The 26,325-nt window shown below is 37.8% G+C and overlaps 2 protein-coding genes and 2 pseudogenes across 2 annotated transcripts; 3 read left to right on the forward strand and 1 right to left on the reverse strand.

Annotated features, from left to right (window-relative positions):
• Window positions 1–958: 958 nt before the first annotated feature.
• Window positions 959–14,070, forward strand: LOC141689815 (uncharacterized; annotated as a pseudogene).
• A 1,718-nt stretch (window positions 14,071–15,788) lies between these two features.
• LOC141691778 (uncharacterized) lies at window positions 15,789–17,404 on the forward strand (annotated as a pseudogene).
• Window positions 17,405–19,365: 1,961 nt separating this feature from the next.
• LOC141691779 (protein FAR1-RELATED SEQUENCE 5-like) lies at window positions 19,366–21,809 on the forward strand. The gene is made up of 2 exons (XM_074496535.1): window positions 19,366–19,613; window positions 19,697–21,809. Exons 1-2 carry the CDS (start codon window positions 19,366–19,368, stop codon window positions 21,807–21,809), a joined length of 2,361 nt encoding a protein of 786 aa, XP_074352636.1.
• A 1,711-nt stretch (window positions 21,810–23,520) lies between these two features.
• LOC141693573 (ubiquitin-like-specific protease ESD4) lies at window positions 23,521–24,686 on the reverse strand. Its single transcript, XM_074498712.1, has 3 exons — window positions 24,467–24,686; window positions 23,994–24,359; window positions 23,521–23,908 (listed from the first exon to the last, which is right to left on the reverse strand). The coding sequence occupies exons 1-3, from the start codon at window positions 24,668–24,670 to the stop codon at window positions 23,612–23,614; spliced, it is 867 nt and encodes a 288-aa protein (XP_074354813.1). The 5' UTR covers window positions 24,671–24,686; the 3' UTR covers window positions 23,521–23,611.
• Between the last annotated feature and the right edge of the window lie 1,639 nt (window positions 24,687–26,325).

Here is a 26,325-nt window from a genome sequence, read left to right on the forward strand (position 1 = left end):
AAACTTAAAATTTCTTGCCTCGTCTACTTACTGCAAGTATTTCTTTAAATGCGGTTGGTTTTATAAAATACTTAATTATCTTAGACTCAAGCTACTTTTTCTAACCAAGCCAACCTTCTTTTCCAAACATGACATGTGCATATTTATTTAACAAAATAAAATAATGATATTCTAATTATTATAATCAATTACCATTTTCAACTAAAACACACTATCAACTCAATTTAAATTAATGATTTAATATTTAAAAAATTCAATTAAAATCGAACAATATTAGAGCACGTCCGTGCATCACACATGATTTAAGCTACTATTTATTAAGGAATGACAGTTGAATATTGAATTGACTTTTCATGGCATTCAGGTCATATAAATTAATATCTTGTTCGCTAATTTCTTATTTGGGCATATAAATTAAATATATCAAGACTGATAAGACAAATCAATGTCATCACGAAGACGGCCCGACTTGTTGATGACTAGTTATCGCGATGGTGCTCGGGTCAGAGCCCAACTTGGGGTATCATCACCCGATTCAGCCAATGACAGTACATAAGAAAGAGATGGAGATGAAATGATATAAAGATTTATAAATTTGCTTGATATTTATCATACTTTTTTTAGTTGCTTGCACATATTGAGATTTGAAATATGCATGTTATTTTTCAGCAACTATGCTTAAGATGCTTATTTTAACCTTACTATTCTATTACTTTTGATATAAATCATGGGAATGATGTGTTTAGTTATATTATATGTTAAATCTAGTAAGTGTATGTACACTGTACACTTTGTCGACTTTTTATGACCAGTTAGGCGACTTTTCAACTGGTCTTCTGGAAGGTACTCGGGCGTCGAGACTCGACTTGGCGTCATGATAACCATGGTACAAATATATTTTTCTATTTTTTATGGACAGATAATTCAAATTAGCAAGTTCCATATAAGGGCTCTTTAGATGAAAGCGTGTCGTGGATGGCGTCAGTTTTTCTTACTTTTACCTGTCATTTCATTGTTTCCACATATAATCTCAGGTTATTCCTTTTTTCAATATGCCAATCAGTCTGTACTTTCAAGCATACCTGCTATTTTGAATGATAACATACACTTCTCCATTTGTCAATTTTAAAGTTGCACATGGATTCAACTCTAGGGCATCGACCAATAAATTTAATCATTTGGTTTTTGGACCTGCTGCCGGAGAAGGTTTGCATGATCGACTTTAATGCCAAGGATCTGCATCTTCTTGATAAACATATATTGTGGTCTGTACTAGACTTGCATTTGCTACATTTCAAGCAGTTTGCTTGACAATGTTCTTCAAATTAATTGATCATATGAACTTTCACTGCTTGATTTGTGCTTAAAGAATGATTTCGTTATGTGCAATTTTATGACAAAATTAAATCTTCATTGAGTTTTTTTCCCTGTAAACTAGAAACATCTATACTAACTGAATCTCATAGCTAGTACCTACCAGTTTAAGACCTTTTATTATATTTTATTTCATAGCTTATGGATAAAGATCGAGAATTTATTATTCTAAAATGATTTTCTCCTAATATAGTGTCATACTCCCAAACTATGAAATAAAATATAATAAAAGTTTGGTTTCTATTACTAGTGCATATTCAAAAGCTAAAGATTATTTCTACTTATATATATATATATTATTCTCATGTTTACCTATTTCTCTGTAAAATCATACTATTTATATCATTATATGTAGTGTATCTGCTCCTAATTTTTGGTAGGACGCAATGTTTTATTGCAGGCACCAAGGCATTAACAAGACCTACTTTGCATCCTCTCTAAGAGATTCTAAAGTTGGGGATGGCATTAGCTTTGTCACTGTTTTTACCACTTATAATTCAACCGTTGATAGCTTGGTCAGAAGAAGATCAAGTGAGCAGGTTTCTGTCGGGAACATGTTATACAATAAGGTTGAGCGATCGATGGCTGTTCTGAATGCCTTTATTAAATTCATTGAGGTAATATCTAAGAGTAATCCTACGCACTCCGGAAACCACATTTGAATTTAACTTTTATAAATATGCTAAGCAAAATCACGTATGTATTCATATTAGGGGAATTCTCAAAACTGAGACATGGTATGAGAACCAATTCATACAAAGCATAAAGTGTTACGACGATATTACAGATTACAGAGTATAATCATAATTTATGCACTAGTTAGATATTTACAGAACAATTCAATGTTCATAATTTGTGTATCCTGCTCCTTAAAATTGATCTTTCCTTTCCTTCTATTCAATCTTAAGCTTGTTGGAAATATTGACTATTATAGAAACATAGATGCATTTCTATAACATATTTAACAAGCCAAGTCCAAGATAACAATTAACAAAACAAAACATGTAGGTAAATAACATGCATATCAGTAAATGTAGGAACAAAGAAAGAACAGAAAGCGTACCAGTAACCATAGCTTTAACACAGTGAAAAGAAACTGAAAAATAATGGTAGCCAACAGGTACAATGCAAGAAGAAAAATAATCAGCTGAGTCGCTAGGCCTTACTCAAAGCCCTGACTGCTCTTGAAGAGATAATTTCCCCCACCTGTTGCGTTGGGATGCTTGCAATGCCCCCTCCAGGATAAAACAGCTCCGAACTTGATGTTCACAGCAACAACAAATCCAACTTCGACTAACACCTCAGTCGTCGGAAAAATCAGCAGCTCAAAATTGTGTTTAGGAGAGAAGAGAAAGTAGAGAGAAGAAGAGAATGTAGGCGTGGTCTATCTTCATCAACAACTTATGCCTCTATTTATAGTAGAGACTAAGTGTAACTGACCACCCTGACATTAATAGACTTTAATATCAGAAATCAAAACTGCTCATTTAATACATAAATTAAAACTGCTGATTTTGAATTTAAATAAAATGTAACAGCTTTTGTATTTAATCCACACATTAAATCAGTTTTAATGTTTTTCAATTATGAATATATATTATTAGTTACATGTCCAGATTCATTGAATCTGACTCAGCCCACTTACAAAGTGACCAAACCCAACAGAAACAATAACTCAGCCCGACTGATAAATTAATTATAATTAAAAAAATTAAATTATAAATAAATAAAATCCTCACTTTATTTATTTTTAATGTGGGACAAATAACACATTCTCCATTTCAAGCTTTTACAAGCTACTAGTTTCAACTCTATTTCTCTATGGATTTCACTAAGAAAATACTTAGATCTATATATAAAAGTTCAAGTTCACATATCATGGAACAACTTCCAATCGTTATATTTTAGGATTATTATCAAGAACATAATAAAATTATGATATAAAATCCATTTTTCTAACAATCCCCCACAAATCCATACATAAATGCGATCAGATTTTTCATCATGACTTATTTTTTAGAGTCGGTACCTTTCTGGGTTTGAACCCTCCTAAGTCCTCTACTTCAATGGCCACCGGATTTAGATGGAATGTTTCACCTTGAATCTTAATCCGTTTAGTCCAACCATGTTCCATAGACGACGACAAATCAACGGCTATGGTTCCAATCTACGGCTTTGAGACATTAATGGTCTTGTCTCGATCCTATTCGTCGAATGCTTCAAGCAATAACCCTTTCCTCTAATTGCAACCATACAATTATATCCGCTTAGTTGGGCATCTCCAGAGATATACTGCATCTATCTCGTCAAATGACTTGACCCCATTCATAGTTTTAACACTCTTACTTTTCTAGCAGTGTCTGTACCTTCTAGGTTTACAGGGGATAGACTCAGATACAATAGTATAATCTATGTAGCAAAGGTACTACCAATTCATCCTTACAGCTTGTTATTAGCACATTGAATACACTTCGAGGGATCTCTTCTCATGTGTATTGGGTTCCCACTGTTGATGAATTATGATGGGTTGACAGTCCCATCCCCAACCCTGACTTGAGGACCACTGCAGGTTCCAGTCCCTTAGTCAAATGATCAGATATATTATTCTGAGTTCCTATGAACTCTATAATTATAATCCTATCAGACACTAAACCCCTTATAGACTTGACTCTAATTTGGATGTGTCTCTTTGTTTTAGCATTATGCTTTTTACTGCTAATCTTGTCGATAGTTGTTCGACTATCACAATGAATAACAATAGCAGGAAGCGGTCTGCCTACTACAGGTATCACAGACATAAGTCCGTGCAACCATTCAGCCTTCGTCCCCGTGACATCAAGTGCACACAACTCAGCCTCAAATGTAGACTGAGTCACTATAGTCTGTCTGCTTGAATTCCAGGATATTGCTCCACCAGCCAAGGTGAACACATATCCAGTCACTCCATTGGAACCAGACTTCTTAGCTATCCAACTTGCATCACTGTACCCTTCAAGCACACCAGGAAATCTCCTGTAGTGTAAACTAAGGTACATTGTGCCTTTTAGATATCTAAGTACTCTATCAAGAGCATCCCAATGAGTTCTGTTTGGACAGCTTGTATATCTAGCCAATTTAGACACAGAATATGAAATATCTGGTCTAGTACAGTTAGCTAGATACTGCAAACTCCCAATAATTTGAGAATACCTTAACTGAGACACATGCACTCCTGAAGTATTCTTGACAAGGGAAACTTTAGAATCATAAGGTGTACTAGCGATTCTACACTATGAATAACCATATTTTTCAAGTATAGATTTCTCTATATAATGAGATTGAGTCAAGGCTATTCCCTCAGTTGACTGAATCAGTTTGATTCCAAGAATCACACTAGCCTCACCCATATCCTTCATTTCAAAGTGCCTTTTCAAGAATTCTTTTATCTCGTTAATAATCTCAATATTGGTTCCAAATAGTAAGATGTCATCCACATATAGACACGGGATAACACACTCATTACCTTTAACTTTATTGTAGACACACTTGCCACTTTCATTAATCTTATAATTGAATGGCAATTCAGTTTCATCAAACTTTTTATCACAATCTCTGGGAGCTTGTTTCAAGCCATAGATGGACTTGATTAACTTACATAATTTCCTTTCATTGCCAGATGCAACAAATCCCTCAGACTGGTCCATATAAATCTCTTCTTCAAGTTCACCATGAAGAAAAGCGGTCTTTACATCCATCTGATGGATGATAAGACCGTGGACGAAAGCCAATGCTATAAGTATTCATATTGTTACCATCCTAGCAACCGGAGAGTATGTATCAAAGTAATCAATTCTTTCCTATGCTTAAAACCCTTAGCTACCAGTCTAACTTTGTACTAATCTATTGAGCCGTCAGGGTTCAACTTCTTCTTAAGACCCATTTGCACCCAATAATAGAATACCCAGGAAGGAGATCAACCAACTCCCATGTTCCATTAGAAATAATAGAGTCAATTTCACTCTTCACAGCGCCCTTTCAATGCCTAGACTCCGAAGAATCCATAGCTTATCGGAAAGTTAAAGGTTCGTCCTCGACATTGTAAGTGATAAAATCACCTCTAAAATCCTTAACTTCCTTTGCACGCTTACTTCTCCTTGGTTCCTCTACTTCCTTAGGAATAGAGCTACTACTAGGTTCCGCCCCCACATTTGTCATCTTTTCCACATGATCAGGAATATCAGAAATCAAAACTGCTCATTTAATACATAAATCAAAACTGCTGATTATGAATTTAAATAAAATATAACAGCTTTTGTATTTAATCCACACATTAAATCAGTTTTAACGTTTTTCAATTATGAATATATATTATCAGTTACATGTCCAGATTCATTGAATCTGACTCAACCCACTTACAAAGTGACCAAGCCCAACAGAAACAATTGTGAATACAATGTGCGATTAATACATATAAATCAAATAAGTGTGTGCGTGAGTAAATAAAATCAAACAGAGAAAGGAAGAATATAACCAAATGGAAATCCTCGAGTCCAGTTGAAACTGTCTCCTTAAAGCTATTTCGCCTCTCACCGTATGTGCGAGTCGATAGCCTCCCAGGATAAAACGAGATACCAGTATAATCGATAAATCGAATATACTCTCAGCGAACTTGAACTAAGCCCGAGAACTATCACCGGAGTATTGGAAAATTTAAGACTAAAGAGACCGAGAATGAAAGAGAGGACTCTTATTCCCTTGACTTGATAAAACTGATGCCCTAAGACTCTATTTATAAAGAGAGGCTTGAAAGGACTTGTTTTTCTTTTCGATGTGGTACATGGTATTTATAAGAAAAACTAAGGAATAGGTTTGTGCTACTCTCGATGTGGTACAAAACCACTTTTCATATTAAAAGGTAAAACTTTGGAACATCAGTTCTCATTCACCTTTTACTCATTTTGAGCGTGTAAATATGCGTTGGAATCCCCTCGAAGAGGAGAATACGTTCCAATAAATACACACCACTAACACATAATGTGTCTCACTCATATAGAGTCTCAAAATGATTCACAACATAGTCTAAAATACTAAGTTTGTCCAACAATCCCCCATAAATGAGATTGATGGTCCAGTAGCACGCACCACATAGACAGACAGACGCGGAGCTTGACTTGGTGATAGTTCTGGCGGTCAGATATAGCATACGATAGGTAGAGAATGCTCCTTGAACCTTCGCTCGAATAAGTATATCGACTTTACTGGTAGATAGTATGACGCGATGTCCTTGAACTGTTCAACCGTTTGTGTAAACGATGACATACTCATCACTATATCTTTCCTGACTCATTCAGTTCTCATGATTATATCCATTTTGGCCATGGAACATCGTCCTGGTTCTGCAGGAGTTTTTAAAGAATTGTGCCTCACAATTCTCCTTTGAAGCGGCCCCACTTCTCTCCCACATAGGTGATCTTTATCTTATAGAGTAACCCGCGTTTACTCAACTGAATTCCATGCGTTCACTCCTGAACTCCATGTATTCATCAAAGATCATTAAAAGCTCAAAGCTTAACCTCGTACCTTACGGGTCTCACTGTTTCCTCATCATAGGAACATGCCAGGGGTTACCCCCACAGTGATTTGGTCATCATGATTTAGTTGTCCCATTGAACCAAGTTCTTGGGATCTCCAGTCAGCAATGGTTGGGTGTCCACCATGATGCCGTTAAGCAATAGGCTTAAGGCCCATCCCTCTCGATGATTTCTCAACCACTTCTTTTGATAACCCTTTGGTTAGTGGATCCGCGATATTATCTTTTGACGGTATATAGTCAATAGTGATAATTTTGGTTGAGATCAATTTTCTAATGGAACTGTGTCATCATCGTATATGACGAGACTTTCCATTATACATCGTGCTCTGCGCTCTGCCAATAGCGGATTGACTATCACAATGAATCCCTATTACAGTTACAGGCTTTGGCCATCTTGGAATATCCTCCAGAAACTGACGTAGATATTCAGCCTCTTCGACGCATTTATCTAGTGCCGCAAACTCAGCTTCCATCGTGAAATGAGTTATCACCATTTGTTTTGAGGATTTCCATGATATTGCCGCTCCAGCTAATATAAACACATAGCCGCTCGTAGACTTAAGTGCTTTCTTGCTAGATATCCAATTTGCGTCAGTATATCCTTCTAATACTGCTGGGTATCTGCCATAGTGCAGTCCATAGTCTCGAGTTCCCCTCAAGTACCTTAGTACCCTTATGATCGATTTCCAGTGATCAGCTCCCGGATTACTCGTAAACCTACTCAACTTGCTAATTGAGTATGCAATGTCTGGTCTTGTACAGCTCATGAGGTACATCAGACTACCAATTATCCTCGAGTATTCCAATTGGGAAACAGCTACACCTTTGTTCTTGGATAGGTGCAAAGTCATATCCACAGGTGTCCTAGCTTTCTCAAAGTCATCCTTAAGAAACTTCTCAAGGATCTTGTCAATATAATGTGGTTGACTTAATGCGTGACCCTCTGATGTTCTAGAAATTTGAATTCCCAGAATTACATTTGATAGTCCCATGTCTTTCATGTCGAATCTTGATTTCAACATGTCCTTGGTAGATTTGATCACTTTATCATTGCTTCCGGCAATAAGTAGATCATCTACATATAGCGTCATCATGACATAGCCACTCTCGTTATCCTTGTAATAGGCACAACTATCACATTCATTGATTTTGAAGCCATTAGCCAGCACGACCTCGTCAAATTTTTCATGCCATTTCATAGGCGCTTGCTTCAAACCATACAATGATTTCACCAATCTACAAACTTTCCTTTCTTGTCCTGGGATGTTATTCTCGTTACAGGAGAATATGTATCAAAATAATCAAGGCCTTTTTGTTGCTTGTATCCTTTAATCACAATTCTGGCCTTATACTTATCAATAGTGCCATCAGTTTTCAACTTATTCTTGAAAACCCACTTGCTACCTAATGGTTTGCAACCAGTTGGCAAGTCCACTAGTTCCCAAGTATGATTCTGCATAATTGAATCAACTTTATTCTTGATGGCCTCTTTCCACATAGGTCCATCAGGTGAGGTAACCGCCTCCTTATAGGTTTTTGGGTCACCTTCTTCGAGCAAATAGGTCATAAAATCAGACCCATAGGATTTCTCCGTTCGTTGTCTTTTCCTCCTTCTCACTACCCCCACATTTTCTTCTTCACTTTCGTCACTCTCATTATCGTCATCTACAGACTCATGAGATCGTTTAGACGTCGTAGGTTGTTGGTTTCCTGGATTACAGGGAAACATCGTCTCAAAGAATGAGGCATTCCTTGATTCCATAATGGTATTCTTTTGAATATCAGGAATCTTGGATTCATGAACAAGAAACCGATATGCAGTACTATGTGGAGGATATCCGATGAAAATACAATCCACAGTCTTAGGACCTATCTTCACCTTCTTCGGTGTAGGGATCAGTACCTTTGCAAGGCACCCCCACACTTTCAGTTGTTGGTAACTTGGTTTTTTTTTCTTCCACATTTCATAAGGACTTACATCCTTATTCTTACGCATCGTAATATTTAAAATATTATTTGCGCTTAAGATGGATTCTCCCCACATCGATTGTGGAAGCCCAGAGCTTAACAACATCGCATTCATCATTTCTTTCAGAGTGTGATTCTTCCTTTCAGCCACACCATTTGACTGAGGGGAGTATGGTGCAGTGACCTCATGGATTATACCATGTAGTGAACAGAATTCTCCAAATGGTTCAACATATTCACCTCCACGATCACTTCGTATCGTTTTGATTTTCTCAGTCTGTTGTGTCTCAACTTCTTCCTTATAGATTTTAAATTTATCTATAGCTTCGTCTTTGCTTTTCAACAAATATACATAGTAGTATTTTGTACAATCATCAATGAATGTAATAAAATACTTGTTTCCTCCTCTTGTTGGAGCGAATTTTAAATCACATATGTCGCTATGTATTAGGTCTAGCACTTTGGTGTTCCTTTCCACACGTTTAAATGATGATCTCGTTAATTTTGCCTCAACACAAGTCTCACACTTATGTTTTGAATCGATAGTAAGTTTAGGTATGTATTCTTTTACACTTAAACGTCGTAAAGTGTCATAATTTACATGTCCTAATCTAGCATGCCATAAATTAGGAGACTCAAGCAAGTAAGCAGAAGAATTCTTCATTTCATTATCGTCCTTAACGGACATTACATTGAGCTTAAAAAGCCCATCGGTTAAATAACCCTTGCCTACAAACATACCACTCTTAGACAAAATTACTTTATCTGTCTCTATTACAATGCGAAAGCCATGCTTATTCAACAGAGAACCAGACACAAGGTTCTTGCGAATATCAGGCACATAAAGTACATTCTTCAAAGTCAGATTCTTCCTAGAGGTCATCTTCAGGATCACCGTGCCTTCACCCTCAATGGTAGAAGTTGCTGAATTCCCCATGTAGAGCTTCTCACCAGCATCAGAAGCTTTGGGGCTAGAGAAAATCGCCTTGTCTGAGCAAACATGCCTAGTAGCACCAGTATCAATCCACCATTCACGTGGATTAGAACCGACCAGGTTCATTTCAGAGACTGTAGCACAGAGGTCTATATCACCCATATCCTTGGAGATATTCTCTACCATGTTTGCTTCTTTCTTCTTGTTGGGCTTCTTGGGCTTCTTGAAGTCAGAAGACCTATGACCAACTTTATCACAGTTGTAGCACTTCCCCTGAAATTTCGACTTCGAAATCCCTCCTTTGGGTGCCAGCTTTGCCCCTTTACTAGAATTAGTCTTCTTGGGCTTGGAACTTTGAGAGTGCTCCACCATGTTTGCCTTCTCAGTGGTAACATTAACTTTCTTCTCGGACCCTCTGTTGTCTTCTTCAATACGAAGTCTAATAATAAGATCCTCCATAGACATCTCCTTTCGCTTGTGCTTAAGGTAGTTCTTAAAATCTTTCCATCCAGGTGGAAGCTTTTCAATAACAGCAGCAACTTGGAAAGACTCACTTATGACCATTCCCTCAGCATGAATGTCATGAATGATCACCTGCAGTTCCTGCACCTGACTGACCACAGTCTTAGAGTCTGTCATCTTATAATCAAGAAAGTGGCCAATAATCCACTTCTTTGCCCCAGCGTCCTCGGTTTTATACTTATGGTCAAGTGACTCCCATAAGACCTTAGCTGTTGGCTTCGCGCTGTATACGTTATACAACGAGTCAGACAAACAATTTAACACATAGTTCCGACAGATGTAGTCGGAGTGCTTCCAAGCATCAGCAACATACACAGTCTGCATGTTACTCTCAGCAGTGAGCAACGGTGGTTCTTCCTTAAGGAAGCGATCCATATGCAACGTGGTCAGATAAAAGTGCATCTTTTGTTGCCAACGTTTGAAGTTTATTCCGTTGAACTTCTCAGGTTTTTCAGCATGTGCAGCAGGCACAGTTGGCATAACAGGTGCAGCAGGCACCACAGGTGGAACAGATGGTACGTGCGTCTGTATTACAGGTGTATGTACACCAGGCACCGCAGGTATGATCGGAGGAGTGAATCCTGCCGATATCTGTCCAAGAGGAACACTAAACTGTCCAATGACAGTGTGCCCACAGGCACATGTCCCGAAGGCACATGTCCAACAGGCGTTTGACCCCCATCAGATCGTACGATCCGTGCGTTAGGGTTAATCGGCTGCTGGTGAACCCCATCAGATCCAGTGATCTGTGCGTTGGGATCAGCCGTCATGTTCATCGAATCGTTCACAGTTTGGTTCTCCATCGATCTGTTACTCAACAAAACAAGCAGATACAGATGTATCAGTCACAGATGTATATAAAATAAATAGCTTTAAGATTGTGAATATAATCTACGATTAATACATATAAATCAAATAAGTGTGTGCGTGAGTAAACGAAATCAAACAGAGAAAGGAAGAATATAACCAAATGGAAATCCTCGAGTCCAGTTGAAACTGTCTCCTTAAAGCTATTTCGCCTCTCACCGTATGTGCGAGTCGATAGCCTCCCAGGATAAAACGAGATACCAGTATAATCGATAGATCGAATATACTCTCAGCGAACTTGAACTAAGCCCGAGAACTATCACCGGAGTATTGGAAAATTTAAGACTAAAGAGACCGAGAATGAAAGAGAGGACTCTTATTCCCTTGACTTGATAAAACTGATGCCCTAAGACTCTATTTATAAAGAGAGGCTTGAAAGGACTTGTTTTTCTTTTCGATGTGGTACATGGTATTTATAAGAAAAACTAAGGAATAGGTTTGTGCTACTCTCGATGTGGTACAAAACCACTTTCATATTAAAAGGTAAAACTTTGGAACATCAGTTCTCATTCACCTTTTACTCATTTTGAGCGTGTAAATATGAGTTGGAATCCCCTCGAAGAGGAGAATATGTTCCAATAAATACACACCACTAACACATAATGTGTCTCACTCATATAGAGTCTCAAAATGATTCACAACTTAGTCTAAAATACTAAGTTTGTCCAACAACAATAACTCAGCCCGACTGATAAATTAATTCTAATTAAAAAATTAAATAAAATCCTCACTTTATTTATTTTCAATGTGGGACAAATGACACATTCTCCATTTCAAGCTTTTACAAGCTACTATTTTCAACTCTATTTCTCTATGGATTTCATTAAGAAAATACTTAGATTCATATATAAAAGTTCAACTTCACATATTATGGAATAACTTACAATCATTAGATTTTAGGATTATTATCAAGACCATAATAAAATTATGATCTAAAATCCATTTTTCAAACAAAGCTTATGCCGTAGAGTTGTTGCAGCCCAAACTTGCAGTAGGTTATTTTGATTTCCTAGACTATCAACGACTTGTTTATATGGATCATGATAGTTGTCTTTGTTATGCAATTACTCCCCCATCCTGGTATATTAGTCTTTTTTGATTTGTTTTATATCATAATAGTTGTCCATCTCTCTATTTAAAGAAAATTTATGAACAAATTTTCAAATTTACCCTCTTATTTTTATCATTTCCAATGCAACTTACTCCACTTATATATAACACATATATATAAAATTAATGCAATAAATAAGGGTAATACTTGAAAAATACATTTAAATTGACTTTTCTTAGTATGCACTATTTTTTCATCAGAAACTAATAAATTAGGATGGAGGGAGTATTTTAACAAGCCATTTACAATATTATTTCCAAGAATATATGTCATTTTGTCACAACTCTCAAGTTACGGATGATGATATCTATTATGTAGTTGACATGTTCCATGACACTACTTCCACATTCAGATAAGTGCATTCTTGTGAGGATCAAAAGGTTTTTATCTTATGGCCGTAATTATGCCAATTACACAACTTTGGGTTATGTTTTGTTATTTATCATTTAAATTGTTTTACTTGTCCCAAGAGTTTATTATTTCAGTTGAAACATAAACTACAATTGTAGGTGACGAATGACGATGCCTCAAAGCAATGTGCTCATTCTCACTGATCCAGCATCCACACTTCCAGAGCACGGAAGCAGGGTCACACTTTATCCAATTCAAGGTGAATATTCACGTGACAAGTTGATGTTTTAAAGAATCAGGTCTTACATTGTAAGAGCACAATACATAGAGATATGGTGTTGGTTAGTTGTACAAATAACCATTTGACCTTTCATATGTTCATTTTAAGCACATTCTGGCGCAGGCAGAAATTTCTTCCCACTGAAACTGCAACATGTTTATTTTTTCCACAGTAGAATTCTCTTAATTATATGCAAATACTTTCACCTCTGTAGGTTTTCTTAGAACAAAAACTTGAGGAGCAGTCTCAGTTGCCGGGTCGAATTTCACATTACATCTTTACCAACTCTGATGTAGCAGTGATTGATGAGCTGGGACAAATATTCAATGACTATCCTTTGTTTGATATTGCCCTCACATTTCGCAACAAAAAAGAGCAACCACTAAATTCAGGATTCATAACAGTTGGGGGCAGCCAAGATGGAATACAAAGGTGCTGCTAATATTTTGAACCAAAATTTTGGGGGTTGTTTGTCTTAATTTGTAATATTTCTGATTTGTAAATCCATATGAATGGGCCTAAGATGTAGGCCAAGTGATATCTTTGCCAAAAACGAGTTCAAGCAATGTGTTTGCTTATCAAATTATTTCACTCTGAATGAGCTCAAAAGCTGACTCTAAAATTTGAACCAGTAATTTATTTTCATTTGTGATATTGTTCTAAGCATATTAGGCTGGAAATTAGTGGGGCCCAAACATTCTACTCTTGAACCATATTGCTTATGGAGTTAGGAAGGCTCAATTCATACTATTTTCTGCTCTTAACATATTTTGTCTCGCATTCTGAAGACGATCATGTAACTTTTTTTGCAGAGCAAAGATTTTTTTGCAGAGCAAAGATTTTTTTGCAGGAGGTGCTGCAAGTTTATAGTTCTAAATACATGAAGGCTTCTCGGATGCTTGTAGATCAACTAGCTCTTGCATGGGTTGTAAAATCTCAGCCAACCTTCAATTAAAAAGATTTACCAAACAACAACCTTTTGAAGAAAAGATCGACGGTGCTTCAGTGCTCTTTTCACCGTGTGCTATTATAATTGGACAACGCCAACAGGTGCTGGCCAGTTCCATGGGATGCCTTTAGATGTAAAGTAATTAGTTGGTAACCCGTGCCAAGCACGGGCGTACGTTTTGGAGTTTGAAGGATTATATTTATTATATTTGTTAGAGTTAAATCATAATAGATATTATATATGCATAACATAAATTTTGGAACATATAAACTGAATAGCATGATTAAATTTGCAAATATACATTACAGATGCTTTTTAGAAATTTTATCTTGAAATATAATATATATAAACACAAACCATACTGTGACTTTATTTCTTTGTACTTTTCACATCTTCTTTTGTTACGTTTATCCCTGACATTTTCTGTTTCAAACAGTTGCGCGAGATTTTCTGCTTGAAGAAACGGTTGAGTTAAAACTTCTTCACATGAGATAATCAAAATAAAAAAAATAATTATATGTTCTTGGATAAACACTAATGATAACCAACTTGTACTGAGAGTTAAAAGTTCCCCGGTCTGTATAATAATCCCCACCTGCTGCGTTGGGATGCTTGCAATGCCCCCTCCAGGATAAAACAGCTCCGAACTTGATGTTCACAACAACAACAAATCCAACTTCGACTAGCACCTCAGTCGCCGGAAAAATCAGCAGCTCAGAATTGTGTTTGGGAGAGAAGAGAAAGTAGAAAGAAGAAGAGAATGTAGGTGTGGTCTATCTTCATCAACAACTTAGGCCTCTATTTATAGTAGAGGTTAGGTGTAACTGACCACCCTGACATTAATAGATTTTAATAGACTTTAATATCAGAAATCAAAACTGCTCATTTAATACATAAATCAAACTGATTTTGAATTTAAATAAAATGTAACAGCTTTTATATTTAATCCACACATTAAATCAGTTTTAATGTTTTTCAATTATGAATATATATTATCAGTTACATGTCCAGATTCATTGAATCCGACTCAGCCCACTTACAAAGTGACCAAGCCCAACAGAAAAAATAACTCAACACGACTGATAAATTAATTCTAATTAAAAAATTAAATAAAATCCTCACTTTATTTATTTTCAATGTGGGACAAATGACACGTTCTCCATTTCAAGCTTTTACAAGCTACTATTTTCAACTCTATTTCTCTATGGATTTCATTAAGAAAATACTTAGATTCATATATAAAAGTTTAAGTTCACATATCACGAAACAACTTTCAATGATTAGATTTTAGGATTATTATCAACAACATAATAAAATTATGATGTAAAATCCATTTTTCTAACAAAGCTTATGCCGTAGAGCTGTTGCAGCCCAAGCTTGCAGTAGGTTATTTTGATTTCCTAGACTATCAACGACTTGTTTATATGGATCATGGTAGTTGTCTTTTTTATGCAATTACTCCCCCTCCCAGTATATTAGTCTTTTTTAATTTGTTTTATATCATAATAGTTGTCCATCTCTATGTTTAAAGATTTATGAACAAATCTTCAAATTTACCCTTTTATTTTTATCATTTCCAATGCAACTTACTCCACTTATATATAACACACACACACACACATACATATATATATATATATATATATATATAATTAATGCAATAAATAAGGGTAATACTTGAAAAATATAATTTAACTGATTTTTCTTAGTATGCGCTATTTTTTCAAAAGAAACTAATAAATTGGGATTGAGGGAGTACTTTAACAAGCCGTTTACAATATTATTTTCAAGCATATATGTCATTTTGTCACAACTCTCAAGTTGTGGATGCTGATATCTATTATGTAGTTGACATGTTCCATGACACTACTTCCACATTCAGATAGGTGCATTCTTGTGAGGATCAAGAGGTTTTTATCTCATGGTCGTAATTATGCCAATTACACAACTTTGGGCTATGTTTTGTTATTTATCATTTAAATTGTTTTATTTGTCCCAAGAGTTTATTATTTCAGTTGAAATGTAAACTACAATTGTAGTTGACGATGCCTCAAAGCAATGTGCTCATTCTCACTGATCCAGCATCCACACTTCCAGTACACAGAAACAGGGTCACACTTTATCCAATTCAAGTTGAATATTCACGTGATAAGTTGATGCTTCAAAGAATCAGGTCTTACATTGTAAGAGCACAATACATAGAGATATGGTGTTGGTTAGTTACTTGTACAAATAGCCATTTGTCCTTTCACATGTTCATTTTAAGCACATTCTAGCGCAGACAGAAATTTTTTCCTACTGAAACTGCAACATGTTTATTTTTTCCACAACAGAATTCTCTTAATTATATGCAAATACTTTCATCTCTGTAGGTTTTCTTAAAACAAAAACTTGAGGAGCAGTCTCAGTTGCCGAGCCGAATTTCACATTACATCTTTACTGACTCTGATGTAGCAGTGATTGATGAGCTGGGACAAATATTCAATGACTATCCTTTGTTTGATATTGCCCTCACATTTCGCAACAACAAAGAGCAACCACTAAATTCAGGATTCATAGCAGTTAGGGGCAGCCAAGATGGAATACAAAGGTGCAGCTAATATTTTGAACCAAAATTTTGGGGGCCGTTTGTCTTAATTTGTAATATTTTGATTTGTAAATTCATATGAATGGGCCTAAGATGCAAGACAAGTGATATCTTTGCCAAAAACGAGTTCAAGCAATGTGTTTGCTTATCAAATTATTTCACTCTGAATGAGCTCAAAAGCTGACTCTAAAATTTGAACCAATAATTTATTTTTGTTTGTGATATTATTCTAAGCATATTAGACCGTAAGTTAGTGGGGACCAAACATTCTACTCTTGAACAATATTACTTATGGAGTTAGGAAGGCTCGATTAAAACCATTTTCTACTCCTAATAATTATTGTCACACATTCTGAAGACGATTATGCAACTTTTTTTGCAGAGCAAAGATTTTTTTGCAGGAGGTGCTGTAAGTTTATAGTTCTAAATACATGAAGGCTTCTCGGATGCTTGGAGATCAACTAGCTCTTGCATGGGTTGTAAAATCTCATCCAACCTTCAATTTAAAAATATTTACCAAACAACAACCTTTTGAAGAAAAGATAGGCGGTGCTTCGGTGCTCTCTTTGCCGTGTGCTACTTATAATTGGACACCTCCAGAAGGTGCTGGCCAGTTCCATGGGATGCCATTAGATGTTAAAGGTAATGCATCTTAATTTCATGTTGACTTCTACATCGTTTGTGTTGGTTTATGATAGCTTTTTGAATTGTCATTTCTTAAACTCTTTCACCTGATCTATACACGTGTACACAGGTTATTCATTTTAAGGGATCAAGAAAACACCTCTTGCTGGAGTCTTGGATTTTTTTGAATTCTTCGCCATCTTCTTATATTTCGGATATGCTATGCCTTATTCTAAAGAGTGGGAGGACACAGTATGATTTTTAGGCTTAACTTGGCGTGTCACTTTCTGACACGAAAATTAAGATGAATTCAAGAATAATTTTGTGATTGGGTAAGATACATTTAGTTGCAGCTTTCGGGCTCAATTGAGGTTTGCTACTACCAATCTAGAGGCATACACAGACCTGTGAGCTCTTGGATACATGTACGCCACATCTTCTCTTGTCAATTACCACTCTTATGAAGATTTAATCGAGTCCTCTTGTTTTTGTGAATACAATCTGCGATTAATACATATAAATCAAATAAGTGTGTGCATGAGTAAATGAAATCAAACAGAGAAAGAAAGGATATAAACAAAGGGGGATCCTCGAGTCCAGTTGAAACTGTCTCCTTAAAGCTATTTCGCCTCTCACGGTATGTGCGAGTCGATAGCCTCCCAGGATAAAGCTAGGCAGCGGCGGCGTTACGGATAACGAGCACCTTCAGCGACCTTGAACGGGTATGAAACTATCACCGATAGAGAGAGGGGTAGGGTTTGTGTTTAGGAGGACGACTGTGTATTTTTGAGTGTGTAAACCCTAAACCCTATAGCGAAAATATATAGGCTTAGAAAAACGTGTGCACTAAAATAAATTATTATTCGTAATTGAATCGAACATATTCGTATTTATAAAATAAATACTGAATGATGAATATTTATTTAAGAGCCCAAGCCCAGTGGAATTGAATCGAACATATTCGTATTTATAAAATAAATACTGAATGATGAATATTTATTTAAGAGCCTAAGCCCAGTGGAAAAATAAATTAGCAAAACTAGTCTGTGATTATTCGGGCCAATTTTCTGCTACATTCGTGTCCGCACGTCGCACACCGCGGGCAAGCCCGAAGGCTTCGCAAGCCTCGGATTACCCCCTCGAAATCCCACAATTTGCACCCCTGCGCGTGCACGTAGGAGATGAGCAACACCTTACTAACACTTTTAAACACTACTAAAGTGTTGTGCTATATAAAACAATGGAAACCCCTTTTCTATTTCAATGTGGGATACAAGTTTTCACATCTACAATTTCACCTTCAAGGGACCAACTTTGAATGATCGTATTTCATTCATCCCTTAACCATTTTGAGTGTTCAAAGTGCCTCGGAAAGCTCTCACGGAGGAGAACATACTCCAAGCGACACCCACTCAAGAATGACTCAAAATGACTTGACAATGTGGGGCTCAATACCCACATTTTCCAACAGTTTTAAAATGCTTATGGTGCCCGTAACTTGTAATCTGGGGTGATCTGAGGACCCTTGTCAATGAAATTCGCACAAGTCATGAGTGGATCCTTCTCGGACAACTGGACAATATGAAGTGTGTAATTTCTTCTACCTTACCTTACATAATTCTGTACATATTAAAGTTGATGAGGTAATAATAAGGACACCAAGAAACTATACAGTTATGATTCTTTGATAGCAACTCTCAAGATTGTCCTGTGTCTTGAAAGCACTGATTCTAGTGGTATGAGACCTCTGCATTTTTTTGCCATTAATTAGGCTGGCATCAGATGCAAATGATTCTGCTAATCTGTTTTCTTAGGGAACAATAGTATTATGTATTTATATGTGTGGATGATGGGGACCAATCTGTAGCAACTGTTTGCTATTATTAGATTGTTAACAAACAGTTTAAGGGCCGTTGGATGGGGGATTAACGGGTGAGATGGTACCCGGACCGCGGAAAGTTTCAGCGGTTGGTCTGGACGGACCGCGGAAAATTTCCGCGGTTGGGTGCTGTCCCCTTATCCCCAGCATCCCAACAACACCTCATTTCACCACAAAAACACCAAAATTTTGTAGAAAAATTCTACTCTCTCCAAGTTTACATTTTAGGCGATTTTCATCAAGAACTTCAAGTTGTTTTGTCAATTCAAGGTATATTTCTTGTCTTAAATTTCTCATTTTCATGGCGGATAAATTATTTGCTCGCATGTTTCGTCATAAACATCAAAATGAAAAAAGAGGCTATTGATTGTAGTTTACATCTTGATAGTTTAAATAGTAGTGAAGAACCTAAAACCCCTGTATATGTTGAAGATGATGATTTTGTAGATAGAAATGAGCAATTTATTAATTTAGATGACGATTTGGTTGATGTTGAAGATGAAAGTGATGGAAATGAGGTTGAAAATGAGGTCGAAAATGATAGTGATAATGTTGAGGGTGAGGATGAAATTGATAATGTAGAGGATGCAAATTTGTATGAAAATGTTGATGGGGGGGGGGAGTTCCATATTTGAATCAAATTTTTCAAAGTGTGGATGAGGCCGGTCATTTTTTTAGGGCTTATGCTTTACGAAATGGATTTGCGATTAAAATTCAAGCTAGCCATCGTAATAAAGACAACGAGATATATGGTCGTTTATATGTTTGTAGGCTTTATGGAAAAAATGTCATCGCCGAGAGTAGTCAAAATAAACGGCGTAGAGAGGTTCTTCCTAAAAGCGAGTGCAAGGTGAGGATGTATGTCAATTATCAAAAGAAAAAACGTCACTGGGAGGTAACTAGCCTTGAATTGGTACACAACCACGGTCTTGTTTCCCCTAGTAAGATGAATTTGGTACAACGAGAAATACATGTCAACACCGCGACCCGTAGTTTGATAAAAACGCTTTATGGTTCGGGGGTTCGTAATTGTCAAGTGATGAATGTGATTGGTAACATTCATGGAGGTAATGACAAAGTTGGTTTCAATGTTCAACATGTTAGGAATGTGTTAAGAGACGAGAGGATGAAAAGGTTTGAGATTAGTGACGCCCAAGCGGGGTTGGACTTGTTGTATAGGTTGAATGAAGAAAGTGGTTCTAAATATTTTATTAGGACCGAAGTCGATGAAGAGAATCGCTTGAAGTGTCTAGTATGGATTGATCCAAGATGTATAATGGCTTACCAAAATTTTGGCGATGTTATGGCTTTTGATACCACTTATCGGACAAATAGGTATACAATGCCATTTGTCCCATTTACCGGAGTCAATCATCATTATCAATCGGTAATTTTCGGGTTTGCATTGATGCGGGATGAACACGCGTCGACTTTTGAGTGGATTCTTCGTACTTGGCTTGAAGGTGTGGGGAATAATCCTCCATTGACTATAATCACGGATCAAGATCAAGCCATGGCAAGCGCTATTGCGGTTGTACTCCCGAATACTACCCATTTATTGTGTTCTTGGCACATTAGTCAAAAATTCCCGGAGAAATTAGCTCATTATTATTCGGCTTTTCCGGAATTCAAGACGGACTTCAACAATTACATTTATAAATCTCTCACCGAATGTGTTTTTGAAGCTAGATGGGCGTCGTTTGTGGAAAAGTATCACTTGCAAGATTATAAATGGTTAAAGGGGTTATATGAGTTGAAGCACAAGTGGATTCCTGCATATACTAGAAACAAATTTTCGGCGTTTCAAAATAGTACATCGAGGAGTGAGGGGATGAATTCTTTCTTTGATAAGTATGTGAGTTCGGCAACGGGTTTGAAGGAATTCATTGAAAATGCCCAAAAAGCATTGGCAAGGCAATTCATGAGGGAGAAGGAAGAAGATTATGTCACCATTAATCTAAAACGTCCTATGAAATTGCATACCACATTGGAGTATCATGCTTCTTGTATCTACACTAAGGAAATGTTTAGAAGATTTCAAGATGAATTGGTCGAGTCTTCAAAATACTTTGTTGAAAAAGACCGACGAGCTAGTGAAGAAGGGGAGAGAATGGGGGATGTTTATACGTACTATAGTTGTTATAGGCCCATGTCCGAGCCTACAAGAAGAAATGTTTATTTTGTGGCATTCGAGAAAGCAAGCTCTTTGGGAATGTGTACGTGTAGAATGCTTGAACATTCGGGGCTACCTTGTAGACACCTATTGGTGGTCTTCACTAAGAAACGGGTTTCGGAAATTCCCCCGTATTACATAAACCGGAGGTGGACAATGCATGCCAATAGAGTTGATGGTGTGTTGCCTTACAATTTGGATGTTGGACAAAGTCATGAGATGACCTCAACCGATCGATTTAATAGCATGACAATGTTAACCATGAGTTTTTGTCAAAGTAGCATTGCATCCAAGGAACGGTATGATTATGCCGTTGGAGTGATGAATCGAGAAATACCAATTCTCGAAAAAATGAGCGTTGATGGAATTAAATCTTACGAAAGCAATTCGCAAGCTCCAAATGCAAGTGCTCATGAAGAAACAATTCTTGACCCTATTATGTCCCAAACTAAAGGGAGGAAGAAGGATGTTCGTTTCAAAAGTCCAATAGAATCGATTGGTAAAAAGGAGAAGCCGCCAAGAAGGTGCACTTATTGTCAAATGGAAGGCCATGATAAAAGGAAGTGTGCTAGTAGACTAGAAGATCTTAAAAATGTTCAAGAATCGCAATATAATTAGTGGTGTACCATTTTGTAACCGAATGTTGTAATCTTTAAATGGATTTCAATTTTAAGTGTTTAACATTGCTTTCTTTTTTGTTATGTTTTATTGTCATATAATTGCCAATTATTGTCATATAATTGTGTTTTATTGTGATAGGTAACATGACTAGCGAGTATAGTGGTGAGAACAACTCCGATCATAGTTGTGATTCGGTTTCCCACGTTAGCAACACATTCTCGGACTCCCTACCAAGCGACTCGTGGTATGAGGACAATGACGAGGAAGATGTGGTCTCACCAACCTTTAGTGAGATGGAAGATGCATGTGCCGAGTTGATGCCCCTTGTGGACAATGACGAGCCGCCCCATGTGGAGGAAGAGGAAACGGACTTGTACCCACCCGATGAGGAGGCTTATAGGGCCAAAAATTGGATCGAGGCATGCAATTGGATGGAGGGTATTGAACCGTGGAGATTGGTGAACTCTCATCCGGATCCGTACTTCCTTCCGATCTTGAATTTGGGCAACAACACGCCCGATGGAAAATGGAAAAAATCCGGATGGAATGGCGGTAAGCTTGTTAAATGTGATCGGATTGCCGATATTGTAAACTTGAGGCCTCGTGAGGGTTGTAATATGGACCAAATACGCATCGAATATGTGAAGGGTTGGGTTTCACACCTAACGGGAGGGACGGAGAGGGAACGCGGGACATGTTTTGCAAGATTTCGTCTCTACGATGGCTCGAATACGATTCCGGTTACCATTTGGAATGACTCCAACCCTTACCCTTGGAAACTTACGGAAGGCCATATCCGTGATGGTTGTGTACTTGTTCTCTACCATATTGCATGCTTCGTGGATACTACGCAAAGAGTTGCTCAACACCGGTTATCCGGTGGTCTTTCTAATATACTAGGTATTTTTGGTTAGGACCAATATATTTCATAAAATTTAGTGGATTATATTGATCGTCTAATTTTCATTCGAATCCATGTATTTTCATTGAATTTTATATGAATTTTCTATGAATTAAAGTATGAAATTTGAGATTGAAAGTGTACCTAAAAATTTGAGATTGAAAATTAAAATTTACAAGTCGAACTATACATTACAAATTGTTATGAAATGTATTGAAAAGTTTTTTTCAATATTTGGACAAGCGTTGACTTTCGTTGACTTTTTTAAGGAATTTTCAATTTAACGTAAAAAATGAAAAAAAATAATTTTTTTTTTTGAAAATCACTCATTACCATATTTTAAGACTTTTGAGAGTAGTTTGGATTAGTGGAAGTTAGTTTAGGACTAACTTCCAAAAATTAAGCAATTTCAACAGAAGATTATTTTGCACATACTCTGTTTCCCCTGTCTTTTGCTCTGTTTTCAGGGGCAAAAAACAAAACTGATGGACCGCGGAAATTTTCCGCGGTTGGGCTGTAGACGGACCGCGGAAATTTTCCGCGGTTGGGGCCATTAAATTGTTTTTTTGCAGATTGAAAATAGAGCAGCCAGAAAATTCCACCAAAATCCCAACACCTACAACACCAAAATCCACCAAATTCCACCAAAATCCACCAAATTCCACCAAAATCCACAAAAACCCAAAATGCTCAAAAATAACAAAAATCCAACAAAATTAAACAACGTCAAACCAAACAAACAAAATAAACCAAATAAAACCCGACAACATAAAATGAAATCCAACTACATAATTCAACAACCTAAAATCAAATGAAATCCAACTACATAATCCGACAACCTAAAATGAAATGCAATCCAACTACATAATCTGACAAACTAAAATACTATGAAATTCAACTACGAAGCCTCGTGACGCCTACGCATACGAATCCCGGGAATCCCCCTTGCTTTCCCTAACTGAAGCTCCCTGGCTATCCGATACCTAAAGGTATCCACCTCCTCCTGCGACCAATTTGGTACCTCAGCTAAGTCATATCCTTGTGTGAAGTAGTCCATGTACTTCATCACATAAACACCACAATCATTAGAGTTTCGTTGCTTTGGCCTGGACGGTAGAGCTAGGACCTCGGCTGAAGTAGGGTCAAGCCCCTCGACTGGGTGTACCATATGCAATAGCCTCGGCAACAACCATGACTGCAATGAAATTATGATCCGAGAATGAATATAATATACAATTGGTAAGAACTATATAGAAGACAGTAATAGTAGAGGAACATACCACCACTCGTATATCCTCACGATAATCCGGCTCGTCATTCATTGAATCTATGATAAGACCTTCAAATCGTCTAGTACCGAACATGAACAAAACCCAATGCACATCTCCGACACAACATGGGATGAATATGTAGTCCGCCTCGAGAACAGAAGGACCAACAGTAGCACTGGAAAACCCGGTAAAGCTACGTAATGCTTTATTCCATGCCCTCTGCAATGTATCTCCACCGACCCTCGATGCTTTTCTGATTTTCTTCACATGTCCTTTCCCAAGAACCATGAAGTAGGGATCCATGAAATAATAGACGGGTTTCCTCTCCCATATACCTCCAGTGTGAATCTCCTCCTCCCGAGTCCTTAGCAATCCCTGCAAGTATATATGAATGCAACAAGTAAAATAAATGCAACAAGTAAAATTAATGCAACAAGTAAAATAAATGCAAAAACTAAAATATATTAGACAACGAACAATACCATATAAGTGTATATGATCCTGTCATCAACCCATGTTCCTGGAGCCAGACTCTGCATAGCTGATGCATGGACGTGATAGTCCTGAACACTAAGACCACCGGGATTCCTCGGCGCCATCCCAAAGCCCCATCCCCAATCTGAATATATAGCATTCTTCTTTGTCATGCTGAGACTCTTAGTGATACTCCACTTCTCCTCTTTCATCCTGTGGGATGCAAGCTTCGCGGGCCTACTAGATGAGGCAATAGCCTGGGGTGGCTGAGACACATGCTGGGATGGCTGTGTCATGTCAACGACATCCTGGGCAGGAATGGCTGGAATGTCAAAGTCGTCAGCCAAAGGTGCAATGAAATCTGGTTTTATGTTCTGAAATGTGGGAGGTCTGTAGGCGGGTCCTTTGATCTTCTTCATCAACCGAGAGAATGGTGTGATGAAGGTAGCAGAAATCCTCCCAAACTCCTCCATAAACTCAGGAGGAACCCTAGCGTCCAGCTGCTTCAACATATTAAGCCCGGCAACCATCTACAAACAAAAACAAGCAAACATTTTTTCATTAATTCCACAAGAATATCATATCATCAAGATGAAATACGTGTGAATGCAAATTTTGTAGTGTGTGGGTGTGTAATATGAAATATACATATTTGTAAAACACTTACAACTTCATAGCCCTCGAGGCTATCATACAACTCCCTCGTCTTGTACTGCTGCTGAGGCTGTGGATCGGGTTTCCCTATGCGCATACGAGATATATCAGCATACCACGCCATGTAATCAGCCTCCGAAGCTATGTCTACCGAGTCATCAACAAGGCCATCCAAATCTGAACAGAACCTGGCCCATTTGCCAATATCAATAAACCACCGCACCAGCCAATCCTCCCCTGCAAACGTGGCATCCTTAGCCCCCCTGTAACCAACCATGTTCACCGGTGCCCGTGGAATCTGGGGACTAGAACCAAACTGTCTCGACACCCTGTCCGGATGCTGCCACTCGACCACGTCGTAACATACAAGGGGAACTCGACCGCACTCAGCTAACTGTGCCTGTATCATCTCGCTGTCCATAACATCCTCGAACCTAGCATACGGCCTCCAGACCACCTCATCACCAGCAACACCATCAAACTCACCCCTATAGAACGGTAAGCTGTGGTGAGGGCCTGACATCCTGCGCTTCTTCGAAACCCCGACATGAGTATCACTAGCATAGGCCCATCCCTCAGCAACCGGATAATCCTCCTGACCGGGAGATCGTAAAGGCACGCCAATACGAGGAAATCTCTCGTAAGACCAAACCTGTAACACCCAGACACAACAAGCAATGCTCTTGCTGCCCTTCCTTGCAGCAATCTCCAAACCCCGGTATATATGAGCTAACACAGCTGCACCCCAAGCATAATAAGGAATCTCCCGCATATTAATCAACGGGTGCATATACCGAACATGAACAAAAGAGCGGTTGATGCTGGGGAAGAGGATACAACCCATAATAAATAGCAGATATGCCTTGGTATGTACAACCGTGGCCCTCATATTGTTCTTCTCAGGCTTCTGTGCAACATATCTCTCGAACAACCACCCCAGCTTGATGTTATTCCGATACAAAGCCTCCTTCACCTCCTCCTCGGTCAAAGGCTCAAACCAATTATTAGCAAAATACACCGCCTTGTTCTCTATCACCCCACAAGTCAGCGCATCCCCCTGAACTGGCACCCCTAAAATAAACCCCACATCCTCCAATGTAACAGTCATCTCGCCCTGCCTCGTGAAAAAAGTGTTGGTCTCAGGTCTCCAACGCTCCACCAAAGCAGATATCAACCGAGTGTCAGTAGCCAAGACAACAGCAGGGTCTGCAAA

Source organism: Apium graveolens, chromosome 10 (genome assembly GCF_009905375.1).
Source record: "Apium graveolens cultivar Ventura chromosome 10, ASM990537v1, whole genome shotgun sequence".
In the NCBI taxonomy this organism is placed as follows: Eukaryota; Viridiplantae; Streptophyta; class Magnoliopsida; order Apiales; family Apiaceae; genus Apium; species Apium graveolens.

Excerpts from the sequence above, each read along its gene's own strand:
- LOC141691779 (XM_074496535.1), top strand. The coding sequence starts at position 19,366 with ATGAAAAAAGAGGCTATTGATTGTAGTTTACATCTTGATAGTTTAAAT. Across the intron at positions 19,614-19,696 it reads AATGTAGAGGATGCAAATTT|GGCTTATGCTTTACGAAATG; the intron begins GTATGAAAATGT and ends TCATTTTTTTAG.
- LOC141693573 (XM_074498712.1), bottom strand. The coding sequence starts at position 24,670 with ATGAAAGAGGAGAAGTGGAGTATCACTAAGAGTCTCAGCATGACAAAG. Across the intron at positions 24,360-24,466 it reads GGATCATATACACTTATATG|GGATTGCTAAGGACTCGGGA; the intron begins GTATTGTTCGTT and ends ATATACTTGCAG. Across the intron at positions 23,909-23,993 it reads GTGAGGATATACGAGTGGTG|TCATGGTTGTTGCCGAGGCT; the intron begins GTATGTTCCTCT and ends ATTTCATTGCAG.